At 39.7% G+C, this 26,389-nt stretch overlaps 1 protein-coding gene across 2 annotated transcripts; it reads left to right on the top strand.

The window, feature by feature from the left end:
* The first annotated feature begins 5,463 nt into the window (after positions 1 to 5,463).
* rhpn1 (rhophilin, Rho GTPase binding protein 1) lies at positions 5,464 to 26,299 on the top strand. 2 transcript variants are annotated; one of them, XM_004572333.2, is made up of 16 exons: positions 5,464 to 5,687; positions 5,878 to 5,977; positions 9,035 to 9,150; positions 13,703 to 13,831; positions 14,397 to 14,472; positions 14,847 to 14,924; positions 15,097 to 15,221; positions 15,682 to 15,848; positions 18,459 to 18,646; positions 18,729 to 18,885; positions 19,433 to 19,558; positions 19,709 to 19,903; positions 19,987 to 20,063; positions 20,156 to 20,302; positions 20,770 to 20,922; positions 21,400 to 26,299. In XM_004572333.2, the coding sequence occupies exons 1-16, from the start codon at positions 5,668 to 5,670 to the stop codon at positions 21,610 to 21,612; spliced, it is 2,067 nt and encodes a 688-aa protein (XP_004572390.1). In that variant the 5' UTR covers positions 5,464 to 5,667; the 3' UTR covers positions 21,613 to 26,299. The 2 variants fall into 2 exon arrangements, with proteins under 2 accessions (XP_004572390.1, XP_076732330.1); XM_076876215.1 differs by having other exon boundaries at positions 21,403 to 26,299.
* Positions 26,300 to 26,389: the final 90 nt, after the last annotated feature.

The raw sequence follows: 26,389 nt of genomic DNA on the forward strand, positions 1-26,389 counted from the left end.
GTTTGACCTCTGTTATTGCCAACAAAGGTTATGTTACAAAGTATTGAGTTGTATTTTTGTTATTGACCAAATACTTATTTTCCACCCTGATTTACGAATAAATTCTTTACAAATCCTACCATGTGGATTCATGGATTTTTTTTTCACATTCTGTCTCTCACAGTTGAAGTGTACCTCTGGTGCAAATTACTGACCTCTGTCATCATTTTAGGTGGGGGAACTTGCACAATCTATCTATCTATCTATCTATCTATCTATCTATCTATCTATCTATCTATCTATCTATCTATCTATCTATCTATCTATCTATCTATCTATCTATCTATCTATCTATCTATCTATCTACATACATATACATGCGTGTGGAGTTTATATAAGCAGCTGACCGTGCTGCTTATATCAGCAGCCTGCTAATTGCTGCTACATATTCTGTTGCTCATGTTATACCTGAAATAAATAAACACCTGATAGAAAATCAGTGTCTCTTTATTGTATTATTTAAATTCACACATTTATTGCTAGACAAGATTAAAAAAAATCTTCTTCTAAAAGAAGCTAATTATTTGATCTGATTTGACAGCTCACACATCACAGACTACCCCGGTCTGAATTTTTCATCACCCCAAAGCACCTTCTAAGTTTGAAGTATTACAGTCTTCATGTGTGCAGAGGACAATCCAGCTTTGTACTCATAATGCTGCTGAGTGTAGCTGTTGTCAGGGGCCACCCCCATTAAAAGACTGGATGACACGCAAGCTAATGAAAGGGCAGCAAGGCCTGCCAGGCACCCTGCCCGCTCAGGTAACCTTCTGTTACAAAAAACTGCCCCCTAGCTTGCTCTGTGGGACCTCCTGTCACCTCAGTGGCTTTGTCTTAAGAGCTGTCACCTTGCTTCATTAGTACCACTTCCCAGTGAAGTGCTTTCAACCTCACAACCAGCACCCCTGAATGTGCTACCTTTAGTGTCCCTTTCCTTAGAGAAGACTAAAGTTTGTATGCAGTACCTTGTACAATTCTTGAGTCACCCCTCAGTGGTTTAAATTTTGCCATAAAAATGGTAAATAGGTGCAGTAATTTATGTGCAAAGAAGAATGGAAATACAGTATAACTGGCAAAACCAGAGTTTGTCAGATTCTAATGGCCTAGAAAGTCAATATCTGGTATGACCACCTTTATACTTCAACACAACAGGAACTCTTTCAGGTAAGCTTTCTTGTAATTTCTTTAAGGCATCATCAAGAACAGTGCTCTGGGCTTTTTGAATGAAATTCACAGCTCTACTTTGGATATTGGCTGCTTGTTTGTTCTGTTCTTTGTCAAGGTGATCCCACACTGCTTCACTAATGCTTATGTCCAGGGCTGTGGGGAGAGCAGTCCACAACTCACAGTGTATATTATTCCATCCAGGCATGTTTTGTACCTCATTGGCACTGTGTTTTGAATCACTGTCACACTGAAAAGGGAAGCCTTTCTAGTTGGCAATACATGGTGGATCCTAATCTGATGGTACTTTTCTGCATTCGTAACTCCATTAAGCTCCTCAACACCACTGGCTAAAATGCAGCACCAAACAATGACAGAGCCACCACCATTCTTTTTTTTTTTTTTTTTTTTACAGATAATGGACTGATTCTTATATTCAACCATCCTTCCATTAAGACCACTTCTGGTGAGGCTTTGACGAACAGTACTGTAGATGGATTGGCTGAATTGTCAAAAGCATTTCTCAGGTCCTGTCTCAGGTCTTTTCCGGATTTTTCCCTATTGCTTAAGGACATGTCTTCTGATATTGTTCATCTGCTGTAGATTATTTTTAAGGGTTGCCGCTTTTTCTTTTGCCCTCCACTTTTCCAGTTTCCTCAGTGACACCCTGCACACCAACCAAATATATGCCAAGTTTTTGGTTCATAGCTCTTTTGGAAACATGTTGCTGGTGCAAAATTACTATTTTATGCTGGTCTGTGTTATTGGTGGCATTTAACTAAAGAAATGAGAACAAAAAGTTTATTTTTGCAGCAGGTCACTGCTAACAAATTGCTTAAAGCTACAATTTAAAATGTTCTTTTCTAAGTTGTCTGTTATGTGTGGACACATCACTGGTCCATCACTTAAGTTAGGTATCTTTTTATGCTTGAGTGATGCAGAGAACAAACAAACATACAAACAAAAATAATAAGGTACAAGGACCCGACTAATAGTGAATGAAAAAGCAGCTAAAGTCCACAAAAAGACCTTCAGGAAGCCTGTTGAACTACTGCTCAAGACCACTTAAAAATGTCCAAAAAGTCTGGTGGAACATTTGCACAGTACCTTATTTTCTTTTCAGCTCAATTCCATTTAGCTTTATTCATATACCTCTTATTCACAACAACAGCCACCTCAAGGTGGTGTCTGAAATGACAGTTGTTCTGCCCTAATCCATTTCGGCCTGCACAGAATGTCCATTTCCCCCCTGCATGTGAGGACGAAGACATTTTTCACATCGACAGCAGGTCCTCCTCATTGTTTGCTGTGAAGGAGAGAACAACACTAAATTATTGACAGTGTGAAAATGTCACAGACGTTCCTATATTACTTGGCCATTGTGAGCAGAAAAAATTTTATTTCTACAAACTTTGTAAAGAACAGTGTACATGAATGAGCTTCATCACAGTGGTTTGAAGCATTTCTAAATTTGAATTGCAGCTATTCAAAGAGTAAAAAGGTGCAAACTGAGCACAAAAGGTCAAATCTACAGATGGCAGGTTGTGTTCTGGATCCACAGGTGGACAGAAATTACTACCTTTATGTGTTGGCATTTGGATTTACTGAATGCAACAACATCACCAGCCCCCAACCCCACCACAGTGTAGTAACTGTAAAAATGTACATAGTTTGAACCATAGATACCTCCATACAAATAATCACAGAGCGCACAGAAAAGAGAAGTGTTTGCAGGATAGTATTTTACTGGCTAAAAGGGGAAAAAACTGCCCCCAAGTGACCAAAGTGGTACAAAGCGAGGAGAAGGGAAAATCTGATCAATCAAAAAAATCAAAGACAGACAGTGGAATACTTTAAAAAAGTAACCAACTATTGTATTAGAGCTTTTGATTTAGATTATTTATTTTTATTTATATTTATTTAGGTTTTTATTTCATTCCATGTAATAACAATTCACCACAATTAATGGAAAATCTGTTGTTTTTTTTGGTTATTTATTGGAGTTTGTTGTATATACGTAGCTTCTTCCTCACACCAATCATTTTCCCCTTTTTGTTAAAAAGTTTCTTAAAGCTGCATCATATCCATTGATGAAGTGGTAGTTCTCTATACTTTCTTGAATTCTCATGTGCATATATTGTCTACTGTTTACAAGAGCCTTTTAAATATGAGCTATGGAGACTACCATCACCTGTCAAGGCAAACAATTTGATTGGGGTAAAGTATATCCAGTAAATGGCAATTTAACCACTATAGCTCTTTCACATTGTCCCACAAAAAGCCAGAGGGTTGGATTTGAGAAGCAAAGTGTGCATAGTCTTTTCACACTGTGTAAAAGCTCTATTCTGTTGCCCCAATGCTCTCAGCTACAGATTTTACAGCACCACTGGAGGTTGATGTAAATGTTACTGGAGCTGGAGCTCTCTTGGTTCAGGAAGAATGTCTTAATGTCTTATATACTCATATAAAAAGTTATCTGCTGACCAGTGTTATAGCTAAAATAAATAAATAAAATGCATCTAGCATGTCATTGTTTTGCTTATGTGTGTGTGTTTTTGTTTTTTTGTTTTGTTTTTGCCTTTGTGTTGTAGGTACTGTCCCTGATTCTGCATTTCATTTGTGCACTATACAGCTGGTATGAATGTGGAATTCAGTGAATGAATTTGAACATCATCAGCTTAACTTCAAATTCATCTCTGCTACCCTTTATGTAACAAACTCTGACCATGACTACAGCCACTGTGCGCTAGTCACACACTGTTCTTTGGTTTAAATCCATGCTGTTTTTGTTTGTTTTTTTGCAGCATGTTTCACAACTTGAAAAACACAATCGCACATATACAGACCCAGTATTTAAATACATGAGTACTTAAATATAAGCTTTACATTTCCAGTTTATCAAACACCACTGAGCAGTCCTTACCTTTAAGTCTAACCTCTCTTCTTCCTTTCTAGTTCTGGCTTTCTTACCTTGCTCCATGTCTAAGTAAATTTAACTCTATTTCTTTTCTCTCCCTGTGAAATACATGTCCTGACACAAAAAAATTACACACTTATGCTCACTCTTCTTCTGCATGGCTAGCTAGATGCTGAAGTACCACAACTTATGGACACCCACAGTCATTCCAATGTAGTAGCAAAACAAACAAACAAAACAAATAAATAAAAACATGCCCACTTTAACCTCTGACTATGGCACACAATTTTGCCCCTTTCATCTGTTTTTATGTGACATCCTCTCGTGACTAATAAACAAACAAGATTGCCTTTCATGTGTTACTGCTTATTAAAAGCATTATTATTACGATTATTACTATTACTATTATTACCATTATTATTATTAAGCATTATTATTAAAATTATGTTTGTTCTTTCATTTTTGTATAAACCAATAACAGACAGAACAGTTATATTTAAAAAGCCTATTTCACTCATACACTTTGGTTGGTAACAATCTTTTAAAAAGACATCCGCTGGACGATGGTTTTAAGAAAAATTTATTTTGCCTTACGGCAAATCTGTGAAGGGTAAAGACCCCTCAAGGCCATAAACCCACCAGGAAAGTGCTGAAAAGCCTCGGTTTCCCGTAGACTACTACCCATCGAGAGGATTTGCCCCCTGCTGACTATTAGGAGGGATGCATGTTTAAGCCACCTTAGCACTGGCTTACCTTCCTTCCTGCATGTTTTGTTACATGCAAATATTGAGCTTTTTACCCACTTCTTCTCTGCCGTGGCTTCTTCAGATATAGACTTAGCGTATAAAACAAAAACTCTATCACCATTTACAGAATGAAACCCAACTTATTACATCATATTCAATATTTTTTTTATTTGTAACCTTGTTGTAACCTATGTTGTAACCTGTTTATTAGTGTTTCCTGTTGATGAACTTTACATACATTCTAAGTTAAAAAGTTTTTAAAAAGGCAAAAAACGCTGCCATATGACAACAGCAGAACAGAGCACGGAGACAATGAATAACAGAATAAGTGATCTAATGTGGAAAATTGTTTTCAGTCCTAGGTTGAGGCGGAGCTTCTGTAATCTTTCCGAGGCCCACACACAGAAGCCAAAGCCCTGCCGTTACCATAGAAACGACTCGCGGAGTATGGGAGATGCCACGAGCGACTCGCAATTGGTCACCTCGGATCGTTGTTCCGTCCCAACCTCCCCTATGATTTGTTTCATGTATTGCCCGTCTTAGAAGCTGCAACATGATTGGCTACCTTCTACATTCGCGGCCCGCCTCTGTGAGTAAGCGCTCCCAGCTGCACACACGTCGGGAAGAGTCGTGCGGACGACGTTGTACATTAAAGCGAAAGCTTAGTTGTTTTCAGGAGTAAAAAAGTTAATCTGCGGTTGACTGTTTTTGGAGTAGTACGCTTACTTGGAAATTCACAAAGTGGTGGGAAAGTTGGGAGACATGTAGAGACTTTTTGATCGCCGGTATTGTAGCTTGACGATGGAGGAGCCAGCGATAAGGCAAGGATTAATGTTAGCCAAATTAACGCTTTTTGGGGAGGATATTTTTGTTTTGTTTACGTTGGGATAAAACTTACGTTTTAAAATGGCGAGTTAAGCTAAGAGTCTTGTTCCAAGAGTGCGGTGGTGTATGAGAAGTGCGTCTAAACGTGCCTGAGTGTAATAAAAATGCTGACATGAATCTTTGCAGAGAGTTTGAGATGTCCCTGTCAGACGGTCCCTCTGACGACGACGACGAATTCCCGTCGACTTTACCCACAGATGGCAGCCACAGTGGGAGCATCCGCAAGGTCAGACACCCACACTCTTACATTCATTTCAAATAAAAAAAAAAATACTGGATAAGTAAAATTAGAATACAGTCCACGAGATGATGCTGTGTGGCTTCACATGGGGATCTTATTGGACCTGTAATTAAAACTAAAGAACATGAAACCTGAATGTCATCGATAATCATGTAAATTGGCAAATGTAAACTTTAACTTAGGGAACAAAGAAAGTTAGCAGCAGGGATAATACCCACATTATTGGGAAAAAGAGCACATGTTTTCGCTGACCACATTTTCTGAGTTTTGACATAGTGACCATCCCAATACATCAGAGAAGGGCTGAACTGATCTAGCTCTATATTTACATATACCTTGGTTTCGTGTAGATGTTCACAGAGTGCTGATCGTATACCACTGTTAAATTATTAGTCTGTAATTTATTTATTTTTATGAGACTGTGTGACATCAGGATCCCCTGAAACATTGCTTTCCTGACATTGTTAAATAAAATGTAACAAATAAGTAAATCACAGAATATACATTTACCAAACTGTTAGTTATCACTTTTACCAATAAAAAAATAATAGATGATATATAATCTATGCATGCTGTATTAACAGCAGTGTGTAGTTACTTTGCTTACTGTATGTATATAATAGTGTGTTGTACCAAAAACCTCTTGGTGGTTGCTTTAGTCATTAGCTGGGTGCCACGGTTGCAAGTAGTGTACCTGGAGGATTGTGACATGTCTGCAAACAATTCCAAACTACTTGCCAAGTTGTCTGTGAAAAGCAAGAAGCAAAATGAGTGAGCATTTGCCTTCCAAAAAATTTGCAATTTTTAAAAATGTGTTTCTTTCAGCAGTCAGGCAGAAGTTTCACTGTTGAAGGCGAATGTTCTTTGCCTCCTGTTGGCAGTTTTTCACATTTTCACAAGTTTCTCTAACGCTTGGAGAGTAAACAGCAAGTGTTTACAGACAGTCAGCATCTTCCGTGCACCAGTCTGTTAGTGACCAAAGCAATCAGAAGTACGATTTTCAGTCTTTGTAACCTGCCCTGTCGTGGGAGATCAGTTCAGTTCACTGGAGGGTTACTTGATGTGCGCATGTTAAACAAACTCCTTTACTGGGAGGTAAAGAGATATATGAAGAAAAAGAGAGAGACAAACATAACAACTATATACTGTTGAGATTCCTGGAAGAGGGATAGAGAAGAAGATGGAAGGAGCAGTAGGGCATAAGAAAAAGGGAGTATTCAGCTTGTTTACAGTACAGCTCCGCCATCTGTCATGTAACTGTACATTTGTTTACCTCAGAGTGTGAAAGTGTGCTGTACTGTATGACACATGTCTGGTTTTAGTGAGCACACAAATTACCAGCTGTGAGGCAGTTCTTAAAGTATTGTGAGCAAATTGCCTCTGTTGAAGCAAGATTTTAAAAAGCTGTTAAATCTTCAAACACATGTACAGATCCTGTTAAAGTTTTTTATCTTCTGAGAGAATGTATGTCCTCTGCTTTGTTGTGGCACAGTATTATCATGTTAAGCAGTCACAATGACCTTCACGTGTTGTCACGTCCATCATCTCTATGCTATACTGGGTTTGTAGTGCGAAGTAATTCTTTCAGACTGCTCTCCACTGGCAGTAATGACATGCCATGGTGCCATGGTAAAACTGGGGTTAGTGTCATGTGAAAACACGAAGGCTTAAAAAAAGTAATTTCTCACTGCGCCGCAGTCTGTTTGAGATTTATTTTCGATATATCAAATCTTATCCCCACTGTGGCTGTGTCTCTTACGGTTTCTTTTTTTTTTGGACAGGATAATTTCCATCGGGGAAAACATTAGTTAGCTGGTTGTAAGTCTGCCATGCTGCTTCCAGTACTTCTTACTCAGATCATACAGCATGAAGTAATGTTGTCACATTTACACAGCTGTTCTGTGTTTTCTTGGGCAGACTGCCAAAATATATTAACAGCCACCAAGTATATTTGGTAGTCTAGTGTAGCTGTCTTTTTTTTAAGTTTTAGGTTTTTCAGCAGCTTCCATGATGGATTTACTGGTACTACATCAGTTTGCTCCGGTTTTGCAAATTCATTAACTCAACCAGCCCTGACCCTTCCACTTTGTGTTTCTCTAAGGCTCGATATCATTCAGCTTCCTCTCCAGACTCCAGTGTTTCTCATACAGGGACTTGATAACGATATAAGTGGAAGTTCACATGCCCTTACCATCGTGTTTCTTTACAGTCTGGTCCACTTGCCAGTTTCTTTTGTTGCTATCTTTGATATTAGTCAGCTGCTTGAGTTTCTCATCCTGTAGTCAACTGGATGGTTTTAAACTGGTGTCTGGAAGTATCTGTGTTGTTCTTTTTTTTTTTTTTTTTTTTTTTTTTTTTTTCTAAATGACATCAGAAACAGCAGTATGCGACATTACGTGATGGCAGAGCTTCAGTTCATCCTTTGTCATTTTTTTTTTTTTTTTTTTAAATAAATAGGACAGGGGGAATGAATGAGAGAGAGAGGGGGAGAGAAAGAAAGAAAACCAAAGGGGAGAAGAGACGGTGAGAAGGGGGGGGAAGAGAGAGAAAAAAAAAAAACTCCTGGGTCACCTGTATGGAGAAAAAAAAAAAAAAACAAACAAACAAAAACAAACAGAGGAGACAGCAAACAACAAAGAGCAATATCTGTGTTGTTCTTAGAGCAGCAGTCCCCAACTTTTTTGCGCCACGGACCGGTTTATGTCCGACAATATTTTCATGGACCGGCCTTTAAGGTGTCGCGGATAAATATAACAAAAATAAAACCAGTACTGGTACCAAAAAAATAGAAGATTTAATCATAAAACATAATTGAAAGACCCAGGGAAACCGAGTTACCGATAAAAACGATAACCCCATAACCTTTACACCCTTATAACATACAGCATCATTTACGCTATTGCTTGGAAAAGGGTTTGCTTTCTTGCCGGTGAGTAGATTAATTAAGATAGTCTAATTCTGTGGGAAATGCAACTTTTGTAGTTGGTCATTCAGTAATTCAGTAATTCTTTTACCTCCTCCATTTCTTTATTTCATCTGCAGGGCTGTGATCCTTTGGCTCAGACTCAGCGCAGTAAGCTGCAGCATCGACGGGCTCGCATCAACCAGCAGATCAACAAGGAGATGCGTATGAGAACTGGAGCGGAGAACCTGTTCAGGTGAGACATTGCGACGGATCAGAACATTGCACGCACAATTTTTATTTTATTTTTAATTACTTTTCTGTTGTAATGTTACACGAGGGCAGCACGGTGGTGCAGTGGTTAGCACTGCTGCCTCACAGCAAGAAGGACCTGAGTTTGAATCTATCGTGTGTGTGGAGTTTGCATGTTCTCTCCAGGAACTTTAGCTTACTCCCATAGGTAGGGTGGTTGCAACCTGATATCACAATAGAACTTGAAATAGACACAGCAGTCCACGGTGTCCATTTCACGTACATGCGCACAGAAGTTGCAGTAACGGCAGAGGAAGATATTTTATTTCAAGCCAACATGAACATAATCGTGGAAAAGCATTTTAACAGACATTATTAACATTAACAGTTATATGTATATACATATTAGCTGCCTAGCTTAATCAATTTTGATGATTAAGGACCCTGGAATGTACTTCATACATTTTTCTCACTACCGAATTCGTGGCTTTAAATAGATTATTTCCTCCTTCTAGTAATGCAACATCTGCATGCGTGTCTGTTTCACAGTTTGGAGAGGCAAAAATGGACACGAATCTTCTTGGAAATAAGTGATGCAGTGCTGTAGTGTTGAGCTGCTTTTCCAATCCCATGGGTAAAAAATAGTGAAGCTTTGTGTTTGTCAGCTGTATCACAGTTGCTTTAAATATAATGTATATTCACTCATCACACAGCAACTTTTTCTGTTTGATTTTGTGAGAAATGCCATTCAGGTGCCATCTGTGTTGTCGTCTTTGTTAGTTGCCTCACATTTTTGGTTCAGTCGGTTGATGGGAAAAGGTCAGAGATCACTCCCATCCTAAAGAAACACACACACCAGCACCACCCAGTTTTACAGCTCTGTTTGTGTTCACTGTGTGTGAATATGGCTGTTTATGTGCTTGTGCTGGTTTATCTCCTCCCTGTTGTGCAAATATTTGCTTTTTTTGTATTAATGCTTTTTTCAAACAAAACAGTGAGTGAACACTGCATACTTTGGCAGCATGAGCACCACTGAAGCTAATCTCCCAACTCTCTGAACTGCTGGCCCTGTGTCTTGAAGCAGCCAGTTGTCATTCACACAAACCAGAGAGTTTTACTGGTGAGGAAAGTGAACGAAGTTAAAAATGAAATGTTCACATAGCATCAAGGTCTTGTCTCCGAGGACGTTGGCATCATCTTTGTCCAGTGTCTCTCCATGGCTCTCCTCTATATTCTGTCTCCTCAACTCATTCTCAACACGTCCATGTTTATTGCCCACTCAGAGGTAAATTAGTACAGAGCCTCAGAGTATATGCATGAAGTATGTGGATACATTTGCTCTAAACCTCTGCCGTGGCAGTTTTAGAATGTTTAAAGTATGAGCAGACCGCTGTGCAAAAGTCTCTGGAAAGACATGGGACATGCTGCTGCTCCAGGACTATTCGGGAGGAGGAGTAGGAGGAGCCACTTAATTAAAGCAAAGAGCTCCTTTCTGCTTCCTCAGTGGTGCCGCATTAAAATCTAATCTAATCAAAATAACCATGTTTTTAATTTAAGACAGACACTGTTGTCTCAGGACTTGTTTTTGCAACAACTGGTAAAGTTGAAAAAAAGCTTTCTTCTTTCTTTTTTATTTACTCTGTACTCTGTATTATTTTATTGTATTATTACGATGCTTCAAAATGCTCCCATAAGTTTAGTTAGTGTAGAAAACCACAGCTGGTATGAGATTAATAAATTACTCTTTTGATGCCCTATCTGTCGTTCTATTTGCAAATTCTTATTTCATAGTCAAGCCAGTTTGAGTGGCCTGACTGCAGTGGCTGTTGCTGTTTTGTTTTCTAAATGTTTCAAATGATGAAACAGTCCTTAAAGTAATTACTGTGTAACAGGGTGTTAATTTATTTTTATTTCTTTTCAATGTTTCCCTAGCTCCACATTTGACCTATTTAGGCTCTTATCCCGAAAGGTGATGACTCAGTTTACTGGATATAAAACAAGCACTCTCTCCCGTTCTATTGGGACGCCCGGTCACATAGACAAAGACCCCCACACAACCCGTCAGCCTGTAATCAGCTAGCTTTGTGTCTGCCCCCGTCCTGTTCCCATGCAGAGATTCCCAGCGGTGCTCTGGCAAGCTCATCCCCCACTTATTTGTCTGGTGCTGTCAGACCTTTTTTTTTCTGTCCTTCTTTTTCCAGTCAAGTGGAACACATAGACACATGAACACACACATACACAAAAACATGTAGCTTTCACTTGCACTTCACTTGTTGTGAAACTGTTGTGGAACTGTGTCATGGTATTAGTGCTGGTGTGTGGGAGTCGATGTTTGTGTGTGTTTGTATGTAGGGGGGTTTGGGATGCTAATTAAATACAGGGGAGGGGGTGTCACTAATCAGGGTTTGTGATTGGCTAATGAAGACGTCATGTTTTGTGCTGCATGTAGGAGCTCAGCTGAGGGGCTGTAATGTTGTTTAAACATCATCCCAGTGACAGGGGTCCATGCAGACCCCAGAGGTCTGCAAAATATCTCTGCATGTGAGATATTTTTCTTATCTCACAGGTGCTTTATATAATTTATTTCATTTATTTATTTAGAAAGAGGGGCAATAGATATTAATGAACATTTAAACAAATGTAAATATGCCAGATTATAGCCTTGTGCTAATTTCCATCTGCAGACCCTCTGGCAGGTTGGTGTTAAACACAAGTTAGTAAAAACATACAGAGACACTATTTACAGGTCATGTGACAAGGACTATTGCTCAGTTTTTTAATGACTTTGTCGATCAGTTTGTTCTTAATGATATCAAAACATTGTTTTCTGTTTCTGCTTTGGTTAGTGCTTTTAAAATAATTAAAATGTGTTATGGCGACAGGAAAAAAAACTTCTAACATTTAAACTTCTCTGATTCTTCATCTCATAAGCAAGAAATACTTGTGTTACCCTTCCGGAGCTGCAGCATGTTGTGTGTGTAAGTGGATGTGTGTGAAGGGGATATTTGGCAGCCTTTTTAATGCTGACTAATCAGATTGGCCCTGGCTTGATCCTACATATCGGCGTTTGTGTGTGTGAGACTGGGAGAGGCAGTGACAGATGAGGAGAGAGGTGAAGCTGAAGTGGTCTAACTGGAAAGCTTAACCTGATTTAAAAAGTCCTCAAAAGTGAGCTTCAGTTGTGTGTTTGAACTGAGATTGGTCATGTGTTAAAGGATAACATGGAAAAAATGCCACAAATTTTTCAAATTCAAAGTGATGTGAGTGTTCTGGTAACAGGTATATGCAACTGAAGCTGAAGTGCTATTTCAAGATAAACACTCAAACATATGTTTTTTTTTTAGCTCTTTACCGCTCAGCCATAAAAGGCTGATGGGGTGTTGTAGTCATCCCTCCAGATGGGCAGCTGGGCAGGCTGGACACCTAAGTTTGTGATAACTCAAGAAGGAAGTCACCTAGGATTTTCAAATGCCATAGGTGCATCTACCAAAAACCTCGGATGAGTTTGAGTCTTAGTGACCTCAACCTAAAGGTCAAAGGTGAGGGGTAGTTTTCTGAAAAGCTTGTGAATGTGATAACTCAACAACAAGGCGACGTAGGAGCTACAAATTGATATCATCGATGTATCTCCTAGAAATATCTGAGGATTTTGAATCCTCAAAGTCGAGGTCAGAGGTTTAGTTTTCTGAATTTTTTTTGAATATGATAACTCCAGAATGCGACAGTGTATTCATATTCATACCACAGGTGCATCTACTGAAAATCTTGGATGAGTTCGAATCTCAGTGACCTCACTCTCAAAGTCAGAGTAAGTTTTCTGAAAGTCTTGTGAAATCGATAACTTGAAAACAAGGCGACGTGGAGTTTGTAGAAACATCTCCAAAACTGACACCAGATTTCCCGCTAAAACAAGATACAGAATAGATGGGGTGGATAGATGGGCCAGAGGAAATGTAAGTAAATTTGATGTTGCAGGCCTTTATTTTTTCAGTTCATCTAAACTCAACCATTTCTTCTACATTTCTGTGAATTTGACACAGTGCCCATTTTGATGCATTTCTCTCCTTCATGGATAGAATGTCTTTATGACTGCAAAGTCCCAATAATTTTGTGCACTGTTTAGGACCAATAATGGAGGAATTCTCTACCACTTTTCTAAACAACAACATTGTAAACTAGAGATGCTTCAGATTTCTGGGAACATTGTGTACCCCATAGAAGTATGAGCTGGCATTAGTCATCGACCCTCTCATTGTTTTTGGGGGGTGAACCGGAGAAAGTGGTTGACAGAGGGAGGAGAAGGTGGAGAGAGCTGCTTTTTTTTGCCTTCACCCCATCCTGAATTTATGTTCTCAGAAAAGTTTGCTGCATCCACTAATACTGAATGAAAGTAGCAAGTCAGTTTTTAGCTGTGTTGTTCTAATTGTGATACTGGGCTCTACGACAAAGCAGATTAGGAATCAGCCCAAGTACTGTTTTTAGAAAGCCCACAAAGAAGTATTGAGAACTGAAAAACAAAACAAAACACCTGGACGTCTTTGTGTTTTATTCTGCAGGGCGACAACCAACAACAAGGTGAAGGAGACGGTGGCTCTAGAGCTCAGCTTTGTCAACTCCAACCTGCAGCTGCTCAAAGAGGAGCTGGAGGAACTTAACAGCAGCATGGACGTCTACCAGACAGACAGGTGCACAAATGCATGCGTATTTGTCCCATTAATTCCAGGCCGTGCTTATTAGACTAATGATCATTATAATTGGGGAAAACAAGCATCCATTATATTTTTGTAGTGACGCTGGCACTGGGTGTATAACCTCCTTGTACTTGGATATTTGTGATGACCAGTCCTTAGAAATGTTATCTTTGTTTTTTAATAATAGGATGGGGTTTAAATCAAAGTTGGGTTTCAGTCACATTTATTTAAACAGACTAAAGGAAAAAAGCATCCACATGTGTGTCATGCATTCTGTCACAGCCATAAGATTTTTGCCTCCACGGCTCCGTATCGTGTGAGGGAAAAATCCCCTGATTAGAGTATAGTCAATAACCCTGTGGTGGCAGTGTGCACATTTGTTGTTATTGTGAATGGCAGTAGGTAACTGTGGGGGGTGACAGGCTTACTGCTTGGCTTTAGCTTTTCTGATTAGCAGGATGAAGCACTGAGAATAGTGCTCGCTGGTTTTGAAAACAAGCAGATGGCAGCAGCAGTCATTGCCGAAACCTACACTACCTCTGTTAATTTCTTTTTGTAGTGAGGCTGTCAATGTTCCAATGATCCCACTTGGCTTAAAAGAAACCAAAGAGGTGGATGTCACTGTTGCTATCAAGGTGAAGTCAGCATCTATCTACCTCCTTCTCTTTATTTATCCAGTTTGTTGTTCTTTTCAAGAAAAACTTGTGTTTGAGTAAAAGATTATTGCAATAAATGTATCCTAATAAAAGTTACTGAATCAATGTTTTTAAGCTTATTTTACAAGCAGTGTTTATATTTTTATGCTAATTTACATTAGTTGGCCTGACTTCTTTTCATTACTTGTTCATTACTAAACATTTGACACAGATGGGTAGTTTGATGAAATATCATATTTTTGTGCTTATTTGCTTTCCTTTTTCCAGATAGTATGGAAGAATAACCAAAATCATCTTCATGTGGACACGTGAAGATAATTCTTTTGTCACCGTGTCTCTGTCTGCCTTCACAGGACTTCATATGTGAGCACTACGGGGAGGACAGCTTTCTCTATGACAAGGAAATCAAAGAGCTTATGGAACTTAGACAGGTTAATAAATTCACCCATACAGTTTGATCCAGAGTAAACATTCTGCTCATCATGGGTAGAAAAACAAGTGGAATGAAAAGTATTGATTTATTTAAAGTTGATGTCTCTTTTAGGCTGTCTGTAGCTGACATTAAATGAGTGTTAACATTTAGTTTATTGATTATTCAATCAGGCCATGCGTACACCCAGTCGAAACCAGGCCGGTCTGGAGCTGCTAATGGAGTACTACAATCAGCTGTACTACCTGGATCAACGCTTCTTCTCTGCTCAGAAGAATCTGGGTGTTCATTTCCACTGGTATTATATGATAGCATAATTTAAATACTGAAGGGTTATCATAATCATTAACATGCATTTTACAGTATGTGCAATATGCAGTAAAATAAAAATGGGCAAAGGAACAGTTTTTTAAATGTGCACTTTAGCCGTGTTGTTACTACATCCTGGTGCCTTACTGCTGCTCTCTCTTTCAGGAGAAAATCGAAGCATTCAATAGTTGTTTTCCAGGGACAGATTTATGTAATGTGACTATAAAACCATTTTTCCAGAATTAAAATCTCATTTATGTTTCTAAGTGGTTGGCTACAAATTTTAGTTGAGCTTGAAGGTGCTAATTATGAAGCAGAGCATGGATGGCAGTGTCTCATTCCATGACTGTAAAAAAAAAAACTTAAGCTTAATAGAAACTTTTGTTCCAGCAGCTTAAACTCTGGAGGGGCTTTGCTCATTGGTGGTTCCCTTTTCGTTTGTCATTCAGGTATGACTCTTTGACTGGCGTTCCATCGTGTCAGCGTGCGCTGGCCTTCGAGAAGGGAAGTGTGTTGTTCAACATCGGAGCCCTGTACACGCAGATCGGAGCACGACAGGACCGCTCTGCAACAGCTGGCATAGACCGAGCTATAGATGCTTTTCAGCGTGCTGCAGGTAGCACAATGGCAAAATCATACATCAAAATACTTGATTTCTCGTTTTGTGAGCCTTCAAATACGAGGGGCTTGTTTTTTACACAAAACAGCACAAGGCAATATAGTCCTAGTGCTGGTCCCAAGTCCAGATAAATAGGGAGGGTTGCATCAGGAAGTGCAGCTGATGTAAAATCTTGACCAGATCAAAGATGCAGATCATAAAAAATGAATTTTTCATTCTGAATTTGTCGGGTCTGGGTTAACAATGACTGCATACTAACCCTTATGCCGCATGTGCAAACTGCAAGATAAAGGAGACTGCAAGGCAGTGTTCTGTAGATTGTAGCTAAGCATGAGCAGAGAGGGATAAAGGTGGTGAGCCATACAGTGGGGCAAAAAAGTATTTAGTCAGCCACCGATTGTGCAAGTTCCCCCACTTAAAATGATGACAGAGGTCAGTAATTTGCACCAGAGGTACACTTCAACTGTGAGAGACAGAATGTGAAAAAAAAAATCCATGAATTCACATGGTAGGATTTGTAAAGAATTTATTCGTAAATCAGGGTGGAAAATAAGTATTTGGTCACCTCAAACAAGGAAAATCTCTGGCTCTCACAGACCTGTAACGTCTTCTGTAAGAAGCTTTTCTGTCCCCCACTCGTTACCTGTATGAATGGCACCTGTTTGAACTCATCATCTGTATAAAAGACACCTGTCCACAGCCTCAAACAGTCAGACTCCAAACTCCGCCATGGCCAAGACCAAAGAGCTCTCGAAGGACACCAGGAAAAGTATTGTAGACCTGCACCAGACTGGGAAGAGTGAATCTACAATAGGCAAGCAGCTTGGTGTGAAAAAAATCAACTGTGGGAGCAATCATCAGAAAATGGAAGACATACAAGACCACTGATAATCTCCCTCGATCTGGGGCTCCACGCAAGATCTCATCCCGTGGGGTCAAAATGATCATGAGAACGGTGAGCAAAGATCCCAGAACCACACGGGGGGACCTGGTGAATGACCTGCAGAGAGCTGGGACCAAAGTAACAAAGGTCACCATCAGTAACACACTACAACGGCAGGGAATCAAATCCCGCAGTGCCAGACGTGTTCCGCTGCTGAAGCCAGTGCATGTCCAGGCCCGTCTGAAGTTTGCCAGAGAGCACATGGATGATACAGCAGAGGATTGGGAGAATGTCATGTGGTCAGATGAAACCAAAGTAGAACTTTTTGGTATAAACTCAACTCGTCGTGTTTGGAGGAAGAAGAATACTGAGTTGCATCCCAAGAACACCATACCTACTGTGAAGCATGGGGGTGGAAACATCATGCTATGGGGCTGTTTTTCTGCCAAGGGGACAGGACGACTGATCCGTGTTAAGGACAGAATGAATGGGGCCATGTATCGTGAGATTTTGAGCCAAAACCTCCTTCCATCAGTGAGAACTTTGAAGATGAAACCAGGCTGGGTCTTCCAACATGACAATGATCCAAAACACACCGCCCGGGCAACAAAGGAGTGGCTCCGTAAGAAGCATTTGAAAGTCCTGGAGTGGCCTAGCCAGTCTCCAGACCTCAACCCCATAGAAAATCTGTGGCGGGAGTTGAAAGTCCGTGTTGCTCGGCAACAGCCCCAAAACATCACTGCTCTCGAGAAGATCTGCATGGAGGAATGGGCCAAAATACCAGCTACTGTGTGTGCAAACCTGGTAAAGACCTATAGTAAACGTTTGACCTCTGTTATTGCCAACAAAGGTTATGTTACAAAGTATTGAGTTGTATTTTTGTTATTGACCAAATACTTATTTTCCACCCTGATTTACGAATAAATTCTTTACAAATCCTACCATGTGGATTCATGGATTTTTTTTTTCACATTCTGTCTCTCACAGTTGAAGTGTACCTCTGGTGCAAATTACTGACCTCTGTCATCATTTTAGGTGGGGGAACTTGCACAATCGGTGGCTGACTAAATACTTTTTTGCCCCACAGTACATGAAGCTAAGGGAAAGAGTTGTGGAAGCTAGGTTAAGAAGAGGTTTGATCAGCGAGCAGCAGTCTGGCTTCGTGGCAAGAACTACACATGCAATGTTTGCTTTGAGAGTATTGATGGAGGTCAGAAAGAGCTTCACTGTTGTCTTTTTGAATCTAGAGAACGCATGTGTTAGGGTACCAAGAATAGGAAATATTGATATTGCATGAGTAAGTCAGGAGTGACAGAGAAGAATGCAACATGTAAAGAGGAGGGATAGTGGATATATTGTGTAAAGGATGTTGAAGATGAAGCTTCCAGGCAGAAGGAAAAGAAGAAGACCTCAGAGGAGCAAAGGAGGACGTGCAGAGGGTTGCTGTGACAGAAGACAATGCTAGGGATAGGGCGAGATAGAGGCAGATGATTCACTGTGGCAATCCCTAAAAGGAGCAGCCAAAACAAGAAGATTGCCATTAATATAACAGATTTTGTTGTTGTTTATAATCAGCTATTGATGATTTTGAGGTACCCAATCCTGTAAATTTAAAGCTTTTGTTCAGTTGTTTTTATTATATACTTTTGATATAATAAACATTGATATCAGGATGTTTGAATTCACATGGCTAATTGGTAATTTATTTATTTTTTAATGTGTAGGTGCATTTAATTATCTTAAAGAGAATTTTTCCAACGCTCCAAGTCTGGACATGAGTAGTCCATCACTCTGCATGTTGGTGCGGCTCATGCTTGCCCAGGTACAGGAGTGTGTGTTTGAGCGCATCACCCTGACCACACAGGACACGCACTTTACCTCCCAGCTCCGGCTGGCACAGGAGGCTGCACGGGTGAGTAAATACATATGTGCTTTGTTTGTGTTATTACCCTTAATGCCCTATGTTTAACTGTATGCATGTGTGTTTTTTGTAGGTGTCAGATGTTTACTTGTTAGTGCAGCAGACTATGACACAGCCTTTGATGAAGGACTACGTGCCATTTTCATGGGTGTCCATGGTTCAGGTAAAATCTGAACACTTCCGCGCTCTCTCCCACTACTACGCTGCTGTTGCACTCTGCGACCACATGTGTAAGTACAAAATTTACTCACATGTTCATTAGGGAGAGTTCATACTTCTTGTTTTGTAGATAACCTTCTGCCTTGGCTATATTTAATTTTGAATTAAAGCAGTACACTTGTGTCTTTAAAAAGTCTTAAAATCAAGTTGAAGCTTGTTACATACGTAAGACACTTTTTGCTGCTAATTTATAAACAGACTGTAATGTAATATTTTTTATCAAAGACTGACATTCTTGGTGGTGTGAGAGTGGTGTCAGACTGATCCGGCGGGCAGTGTGCGACATTATCTTGTCTGTGCTTGTCATCTTGTCAGCAGTCTGTTAATGCCTAATGAGGCAAATTCATCAACAAAGCTGTTTTCCTCTGTCACCTATGGAGTACACCTCTGTCCTGTGTATCACCTATGCAGCATCAAAAGCACTGTGTTTTGAAGAAGAAAACTGACATTTCTAGTGATTTACCCAATAAACCTAACTTTATTGTATTCTTTTCCAGAGATAATGCTCACCTAATTAGCATTTCTAAACAGATCTTAGCTGTATATATTTTTCCATAGTGTTGGCAGGAGGGGAGGAAGAGGAGGAGGAAGCTGAGAAGGCCTTCCTTCAGTGCCATGCCAGTGTTCCTGCTGGGCCACAACTCAGCCAGGTTCTTCAAGATCCTGAAAAAAGACGAAAACTTGGTGAGTTTGTATTCATCACGTAGCTGCTATGAGCTGCGTTGTGCAAGCATCTTGAAAATGAACCAAAATGCTCATGTTATAACTTGAATAGTTATATTCCCATTCTTTGAAACCTTTATTTTTTTAATAATAATTTCTGCTTACATGAAGGTAAGGCCCACCTGCGGCGTGCTGTAATCAGACATGAGGAGGCCATGCGTGTCCACAGTCTGTGCAAGATCCTGAGAAAGATGGATATCCTGCAGGATGTGCTCTCTGTCACACACAAACGTTCCCTGGACAAATACTCAGAGCTCGACCGAGAGGACGACTTTGATGAAATTGCAGAGGCCCCAGAGATACAGTGTGAGTGTCACGTATAATCGTAAAGTCAGTGATTACATTTTCTGTTTGATTAAATCATAGTGACTAACTGGCTTCTTTACCAGCTCATACCCACCAGAAACCAGACGTCATTCCACCCAACTTCTCCACAGTCAAGGTTACTGATATCTTCCAAAGACTGGTAAGTCCCACAGGGAAGAAATAATACACACTTGGCAGATACCTACCCAGGTTAGGTAACCATTAAAATTGTTTCCTGTTCTTATGCTCTAGGGTCCACTGTCAGTGTTCTGTGCGAGGGCTCGCTGGGGCCCGATGCGTGTGATCTGCCTGAATAAGAGAGAAGGAGGACTGGGGCTCACGCTCAGAGGAGACTCTCCTGTCCTGGTGGCTGGAGTGGTGCCTGGAGGCTGGGCAGAGGTGAGATATACCCTGCACATCTAGAGAAGATTCTGTGAGAAGAAAAGATCTTCTCTTGTATTCTTGTAGTCTTATTTCTATTCTATTTTTATCCTCTCAAAAGGAATTGATTTGCAGTTTGATTCTAAGATTTAAATATTTTAAGACCTGCTTTCCTGTCTACTTATTGTATTATTATGGGGTCTACCTTACAATATAAAGTGCCTTGAGGTGACTGTTGTGATTTGGTGCTGCATAAATACAGTTGAATTGAACTTGATTAAGTAGTTAACTGCAAAAAAGAGCCATTCATTTGTTATTTAGAAAAGAGTTGTGATGGACATGAAGGAGACAAAATGCAATACACTTCCTTCTTTTGTCTCCTTCTTCATTGTGGGAATATATTGCGGGCCTGCATACTTGCATGAAAAAAATGAGGTCAAAACATGTAATTAAGATGAACTAATGATGTTACATGATGTGTTCAGGAGGCTGGACTGAGGGAAGGAGACTACATAGTAGCAGTAGATGGAAAGGACTGTAAGTGGGCCAAACATGGTGAGGTGGTCCACATGCTGAAGAGCTGCAGTGACAGAGGGGTGGAGATCAGTGTGGTCACATTACACTCACATGATACACAGGTAAATATGTGTATGAGCTATGTAGGGTATTCATAAGCATGTAGATTTCAGATAAACTTCCTTCGTAGAGACGTAGAGAACAATAAATTGTTGCAAAGCTTTTTGGTGGCATTTATTTTTTGTTGTTTTCCATGGATGTCTAGCCCTTTTCCAGCATAAGCAGCATGAAAAGGCCGTGCTCAGTGACCTTTTTTCAGAATTTACCCTTCTGTCTCTCTGATGGATGCTTTTTACCCCTCACCTGTAAAATGCTGAAACAAGGGAATATGAGTGTTTGTCATTTGATTACATTTGAGCCATCTTTATACTAACCTAGTATTAGCCTGAAGGCTCAGGTCAATGCAATACTTTATTTTCAAACCTTTGAATCAAAACTGAAAGTCTCTTCTTTGATTCCTTAAATTGTGGAAATATCTGTGGGGTTTGTCTGCTGTTTCAGTGGTTGTGTACCTGTGTGTATGCTTTTTTGTTTCTTAGCAGGTGGAGAGGAGGGCAGTTATGCTGTCGCTGTGCAGCGACAAAGAAAACACTCGGCATCGTCTGCTGTCTGGGGCTAAAGGCCAGAGCTCCGCCTCTTTGCTGAACTGGAACAGGAAGAAAAAGAGGGAAGGCAGCACGATCACAAAAAGACTTGGAAGCGCTTTCAGTTTGTCGTTCGGAAGCATCCGAGACACTGAGGCCATGTACTAAGAGACGACTTCAGAAGAATCACTCAGGGAATAGCAGCGGAGCACACGGTACAAGTACAGCAGACACAAAGAAACAGCCTCTCCTGAGTTGAGGAGGTAGGTGATGATGCAAAGCTGGGACAAAGGAAAAGAAAAAACATGTATAGTCAAGGAACACCTGCTGTGCCAGGTTCTTCTTGCACACTCCAGCATATCTGACATCTTCGTCAGTTAATCATTGAAATGTGATGTTTATTACTTTTACCCATTGTACAAAAGTGAATTTGAAGTATCACAGAATTGTGTCCTGGCATCTTTCTAACAGAGACTGCGCAGTAGGGAAGTCGATAGTGGAAATATGTCTGTAATTTCTCACCTGAAGTCACTACTATGAAGGATCTGTTTGCAAATGAGCAGCACAATATGGCACTGCCCACATCCAAGATACCATGGCTTCACTTTTTGGGACTGTCTACATTGTACAGGCCTTGAACAGTGTCCCCAGTTCCTACACTGGGGTAACCTGACTTTGAATTTAAATTGCATGTTTAGGAAGAATGTGGTGGCAATGTATATAAAGTCAGTAAGTGTGTGAGTAAATAGATGCAAATTTTCCACAGGGCCTAGCAAAGTTACATTTGTAGAATTTCAATGAGCTTTATGTCATATAAGTGCAGTAGCTACAAAAATAAAAGCACAAAAGTATAAAGGGAGCAAAATAACAGAACTGAGGCTTCTTCTTAATTAATTTCAAGGCTTTACAAACATACATGCTTGCTGTGTTGAAGCTGACAGCTGTACAGTACCCTTCTTTATGGACACACTTTAAGTGTTCAAGCACTGTACAATTCTGCCTGATACAGCTGGCAAAGTTATTTGGTAAGAATAAAGAAAAAAAAAAACAGCTTCTGTCAGAGTGTAGTGGTTTACACAAATTACTTTGGGGTTGCGTCAGAAGAGATATCTGGTGTAAAAACCTGCCAATGTGGTGCTACCCACTGTGATGATCCCTTGTAAATACAGCTGAAAGTAGCTTCTCTAAATGTTAATAATCGTTGAAGAAGATAGAGCAGAATTAGCAAGGAAGCACAAAATTTCTTGTACTGTATTCTTGATGGGACCGAATAGACCAGCAGTCACCTGTGATTAACCACTGAAGGCCTCCAACGGTTAATCTGTTCACTTCTGACAGAAAGCACATTCAGTTTTTAATAGATTAGGATTAATTCAGACAGTCAGTTCAACCTGGATTTATTACTAAAAGTGTCATGTTGGAATTAATCCTTAGATCATTTTTTTATGTTTAGTTTTATCATTTCTAGGTGACTAAAGCACTTGAACTTTGCTCTGTTTTCTAATGTAGTTTTAGTATTTTGAATGCACTGTGACAAATATTTTGTAAATGTAGTTTCAGGTTTTACAATAATGCCTATGATGTACTCACATTGAGAGGATGTGTGTTTGGATGTCAAATGTGATAGAGAGCGATCATGTAGGAAAAGCATGACATGAGGTGTGATTACATCAAAGTCCACTGTGTTTAACAATGTCCAGCCACTGTACTGTATGTTAGAAACAGCCAATGTTGCATCTGTAGTTGTAAGAGCTGTATTGAGAAAATGTTTCTTTCTTTAAATCAATGCTGTTTGAACTTTTTGTAAAATTTTGATACAACTTGAAGTAGCATTTTGTTCCAGCTTAAAATGAATGTTATTTGAGTTTGTCGTGTTCACTGTGACATGACGGTCCATAGTCATGAGTGTGGAAAGCATGAGGGGACAAGAGCAAAAATTAGTGTTTATCTGAGTCTTGTTTCGTCTAGAAAATCTTAAATATAGTTTTAAAAGGTCTGACAACTTCTTTCACAATGATGATATTCACATTCCTTTGGAAATTAGCAACTTTTGTGCCACTTTTGACAGTAAGAAGACTATTGCGATGCGATACCATGATTCGTGCATCCACCAGAGTATGAATGTTAGATAGAAAGAAAAACACTTAAGCATAGAAAAAATTGCTTGTATGAATAGACATGAACGAGGTACGTTGTATAAAGCACTTTGATTGCTCAGCTATAGTAGAAAAGCACTATATAACAACCAGTCCATTTAACATTTACTTTTCTCCACTTGTGTTAGCACAGAGATGCTAATTTCTTTCCTCTGTTCACTAACATCAACTACTCCAGTTTCTGGAACTGAGATAACAGTTTCATTTTCTCCATCCTGTGTTTGAACATTCTTGATAACCCGTTTTTGACCCGAGGCTGCCAGATAATCTTTCCTCCATCCTGCTTTTGAAACATTTTTTAATTCCCTGTTGAGACACTGAGTTACCAAATATGCTTCTCTACATCCTATTTTTTCCATTACATTTCAGTTCACATTGTCAGCAGGTTTCCAGATACACTTTCCCTATTCTACTTGTTATATTTGTCTGCTTAATTTGTATTTGTTGAGCATTCTCCTGTACTGTGTTTAGCCCCAATAAAATTTAGCAATTACATGTTATGAAATATAGCATGTCTGTCTTCTGAGACATGCAGCTTGTGGGGATAGGTTAATTGGATAATCCAAATTGCCACTAGGTGTGAATGTGCGAGTGAATGTGAGTGCGAATGGTTGTCTGTCCCTGTGTGTTGGCCCTGCGACAGACTGGCGACCTGTCCAGGGTGTACCCCGCCTCTCGCCCTATGACAGCTGGGATAGGCTCCAGCACCCCCCCGTGGCCCTGAAAAGGATAAGCGGAAGTGAATGGATGGATGGATGTATGGGAAATATACTCACACCCCTTATCAGTTCAGGTGCTGTAGGAAACTGGTTCAAATGAAAGAACGTTGCTACAATCCAGCACCTGATTTCAGCTCTCTGTTTTCACAGCTTAAGTAAGGCCAGTGTACATCTAGGCCATGATTTTCTTCCATCTTCCTTCACTCGAAAGCTAAATCTTTGTCAGAAAGTATTACTCAGTGGTCTTATCATTGCATTTCCGTTCTCTGCAAGCATTGTTGCATGCAGTTATGTGGTCAGATGTGTTTGATCAGTAGTGCTCTGACTACAAATGGAAACCAGATGGGATTTTCTGCAGTATGAGATCTTGTTCCTTTCCTTCAGATTACACATTTATATGCAGGAAATGCAGATTGCTCCTCAAGCAGTCTACCTATTGTTGATGAACTGCTGCTGCACGGCTTTGGTTTACTTGCACCCAATGTTGATAAGTTAAACTTCTGATGCTTTCAAATCCATAACACCCTGTTTCTTAGGGATCAAGCCATTTCAGACAGAAACCACTGAGAAACGTGACCACACACATCTCCACAGTTGCCCAACAGCACAATTACGTTGACACCCTTTGCCAGCTTCAATGGCAGTTTTTAGGGCCAGCTGCACTTTCAGCAAAACACTTAGCACTGCACAAATACCAATCCAGCCAGTTTTATGGCAGAATGCGGTTCTACACCAAACGACCCAAGTTCAGTCAGAAAAGTTTCTTCTAGCCAACATCAGCTGTTTTCAAATTTGTTCGGTAGTAATAGTGGCTCTTTTCCACAGGCATAAATCATCAAGAGATCCATTTTCATTCACGTAGACAACCCAACCTTGTTTGACATAACCATCTTAGACAGAAGCAACTGCTGTCTTTGACTTAACATGACTAGATTTAGAAATTTGGTTCATTTCATCCCAAACCTGCTTTTCTGAATTTTCAGTCACTCCCTATTATGTGAATTAAAATGTGTACCATCAAAGTGTCACTACTCATTACAAGCCTTCAACATTAGATTCATTTCTCTCACTGTCTACATTTAACTTCCGATCCCCGATCCTAACACGTCATTAGCATTTAGTCGGTATACAATCACAGCCACCCCGTGCAAATCCATTCTGCTTTCTTTGGGGATCTGCCAGGGCCAGAAGCCACTGCTGACTGTTGAAGAGACGCTGGCCTAACTTGTTTCGTTTGGAGTTAGTAAAAGTTGAGATTAAGTTAATAGAAATTCATTTTTTTCCTTGTCTGTACTTTTTTGTGTGATTATTAAGTAAGTCTTAAATTGGCTTTATAATTGTATTTACAGCTCCCAGCTTAAATTTAAGGTGTTGCAACCTGCAGATGCACTGCATTATTTTGCAATGACATAGATTTATGTCTGTTGACTATGTGTTTCTATCACTACAAAAACTTTGTTTATGGCATTAGAAAAATAGATTTGAACTCTTTGAAAATACTTTTTAAATCTTTTTATTGTGATTAGACCCAAATACTTTTTTTTGTTATGTCCTCTCTGGCTTTCCGTGTGTGTGTGTGTGTGTACATTTGAGTAAATGCTTGGAATTGACTGTTTTTAAGAGAAATGAATTTGTGTTTTTGCCTGAATATGTGACCATCCCTAATACTGCATTTGGGGATTTGCACAGTACTTTTTTCCTTAAATAAATACAATAAAAGTGAATAATGACCTGCTGCCATTCTTACTGTTGCATTTACTGTAACACATGCAGTAGCACGCATCATAGAACCATGATGCATTGAGCCACAGCTTTTAATCTTTGAATTCAGCTGTTTTCAGTCTCATAGGGGGTCGTGTGATTGGTGGTCTTTCCCTTAAAATATAAAGCACCTTAAAGTTACTGTTGTGAATTGAAGCTGTATCGATTAAAATTAATCTGTACATTCAAATGCATTGTTTCATACAACTCAATAAATATCAGCAAATACAAAGTGCTCCTATGCAGTGTAGCGCAGTCTGCTGAGTATTCTCTTTAGTATCACTTATCAAACTCCACCTTTACACAGCT

The sequence above is a fragment of the Maylandia zebra genome, linkage group LG17 (assembly GCF_041146795.1).
Source record: "Maylandia zebra isolate NMK-2024a linkage group LG17, Mzebra_GT3a, whole genome shotgun sequence".
Classification (NCBI taxonomy): Eukaryota; Metazoa; Chordata; class Actinopteri; order Cichliformes; family Cichlidae; genus Maylandia; species Maylandia zebra.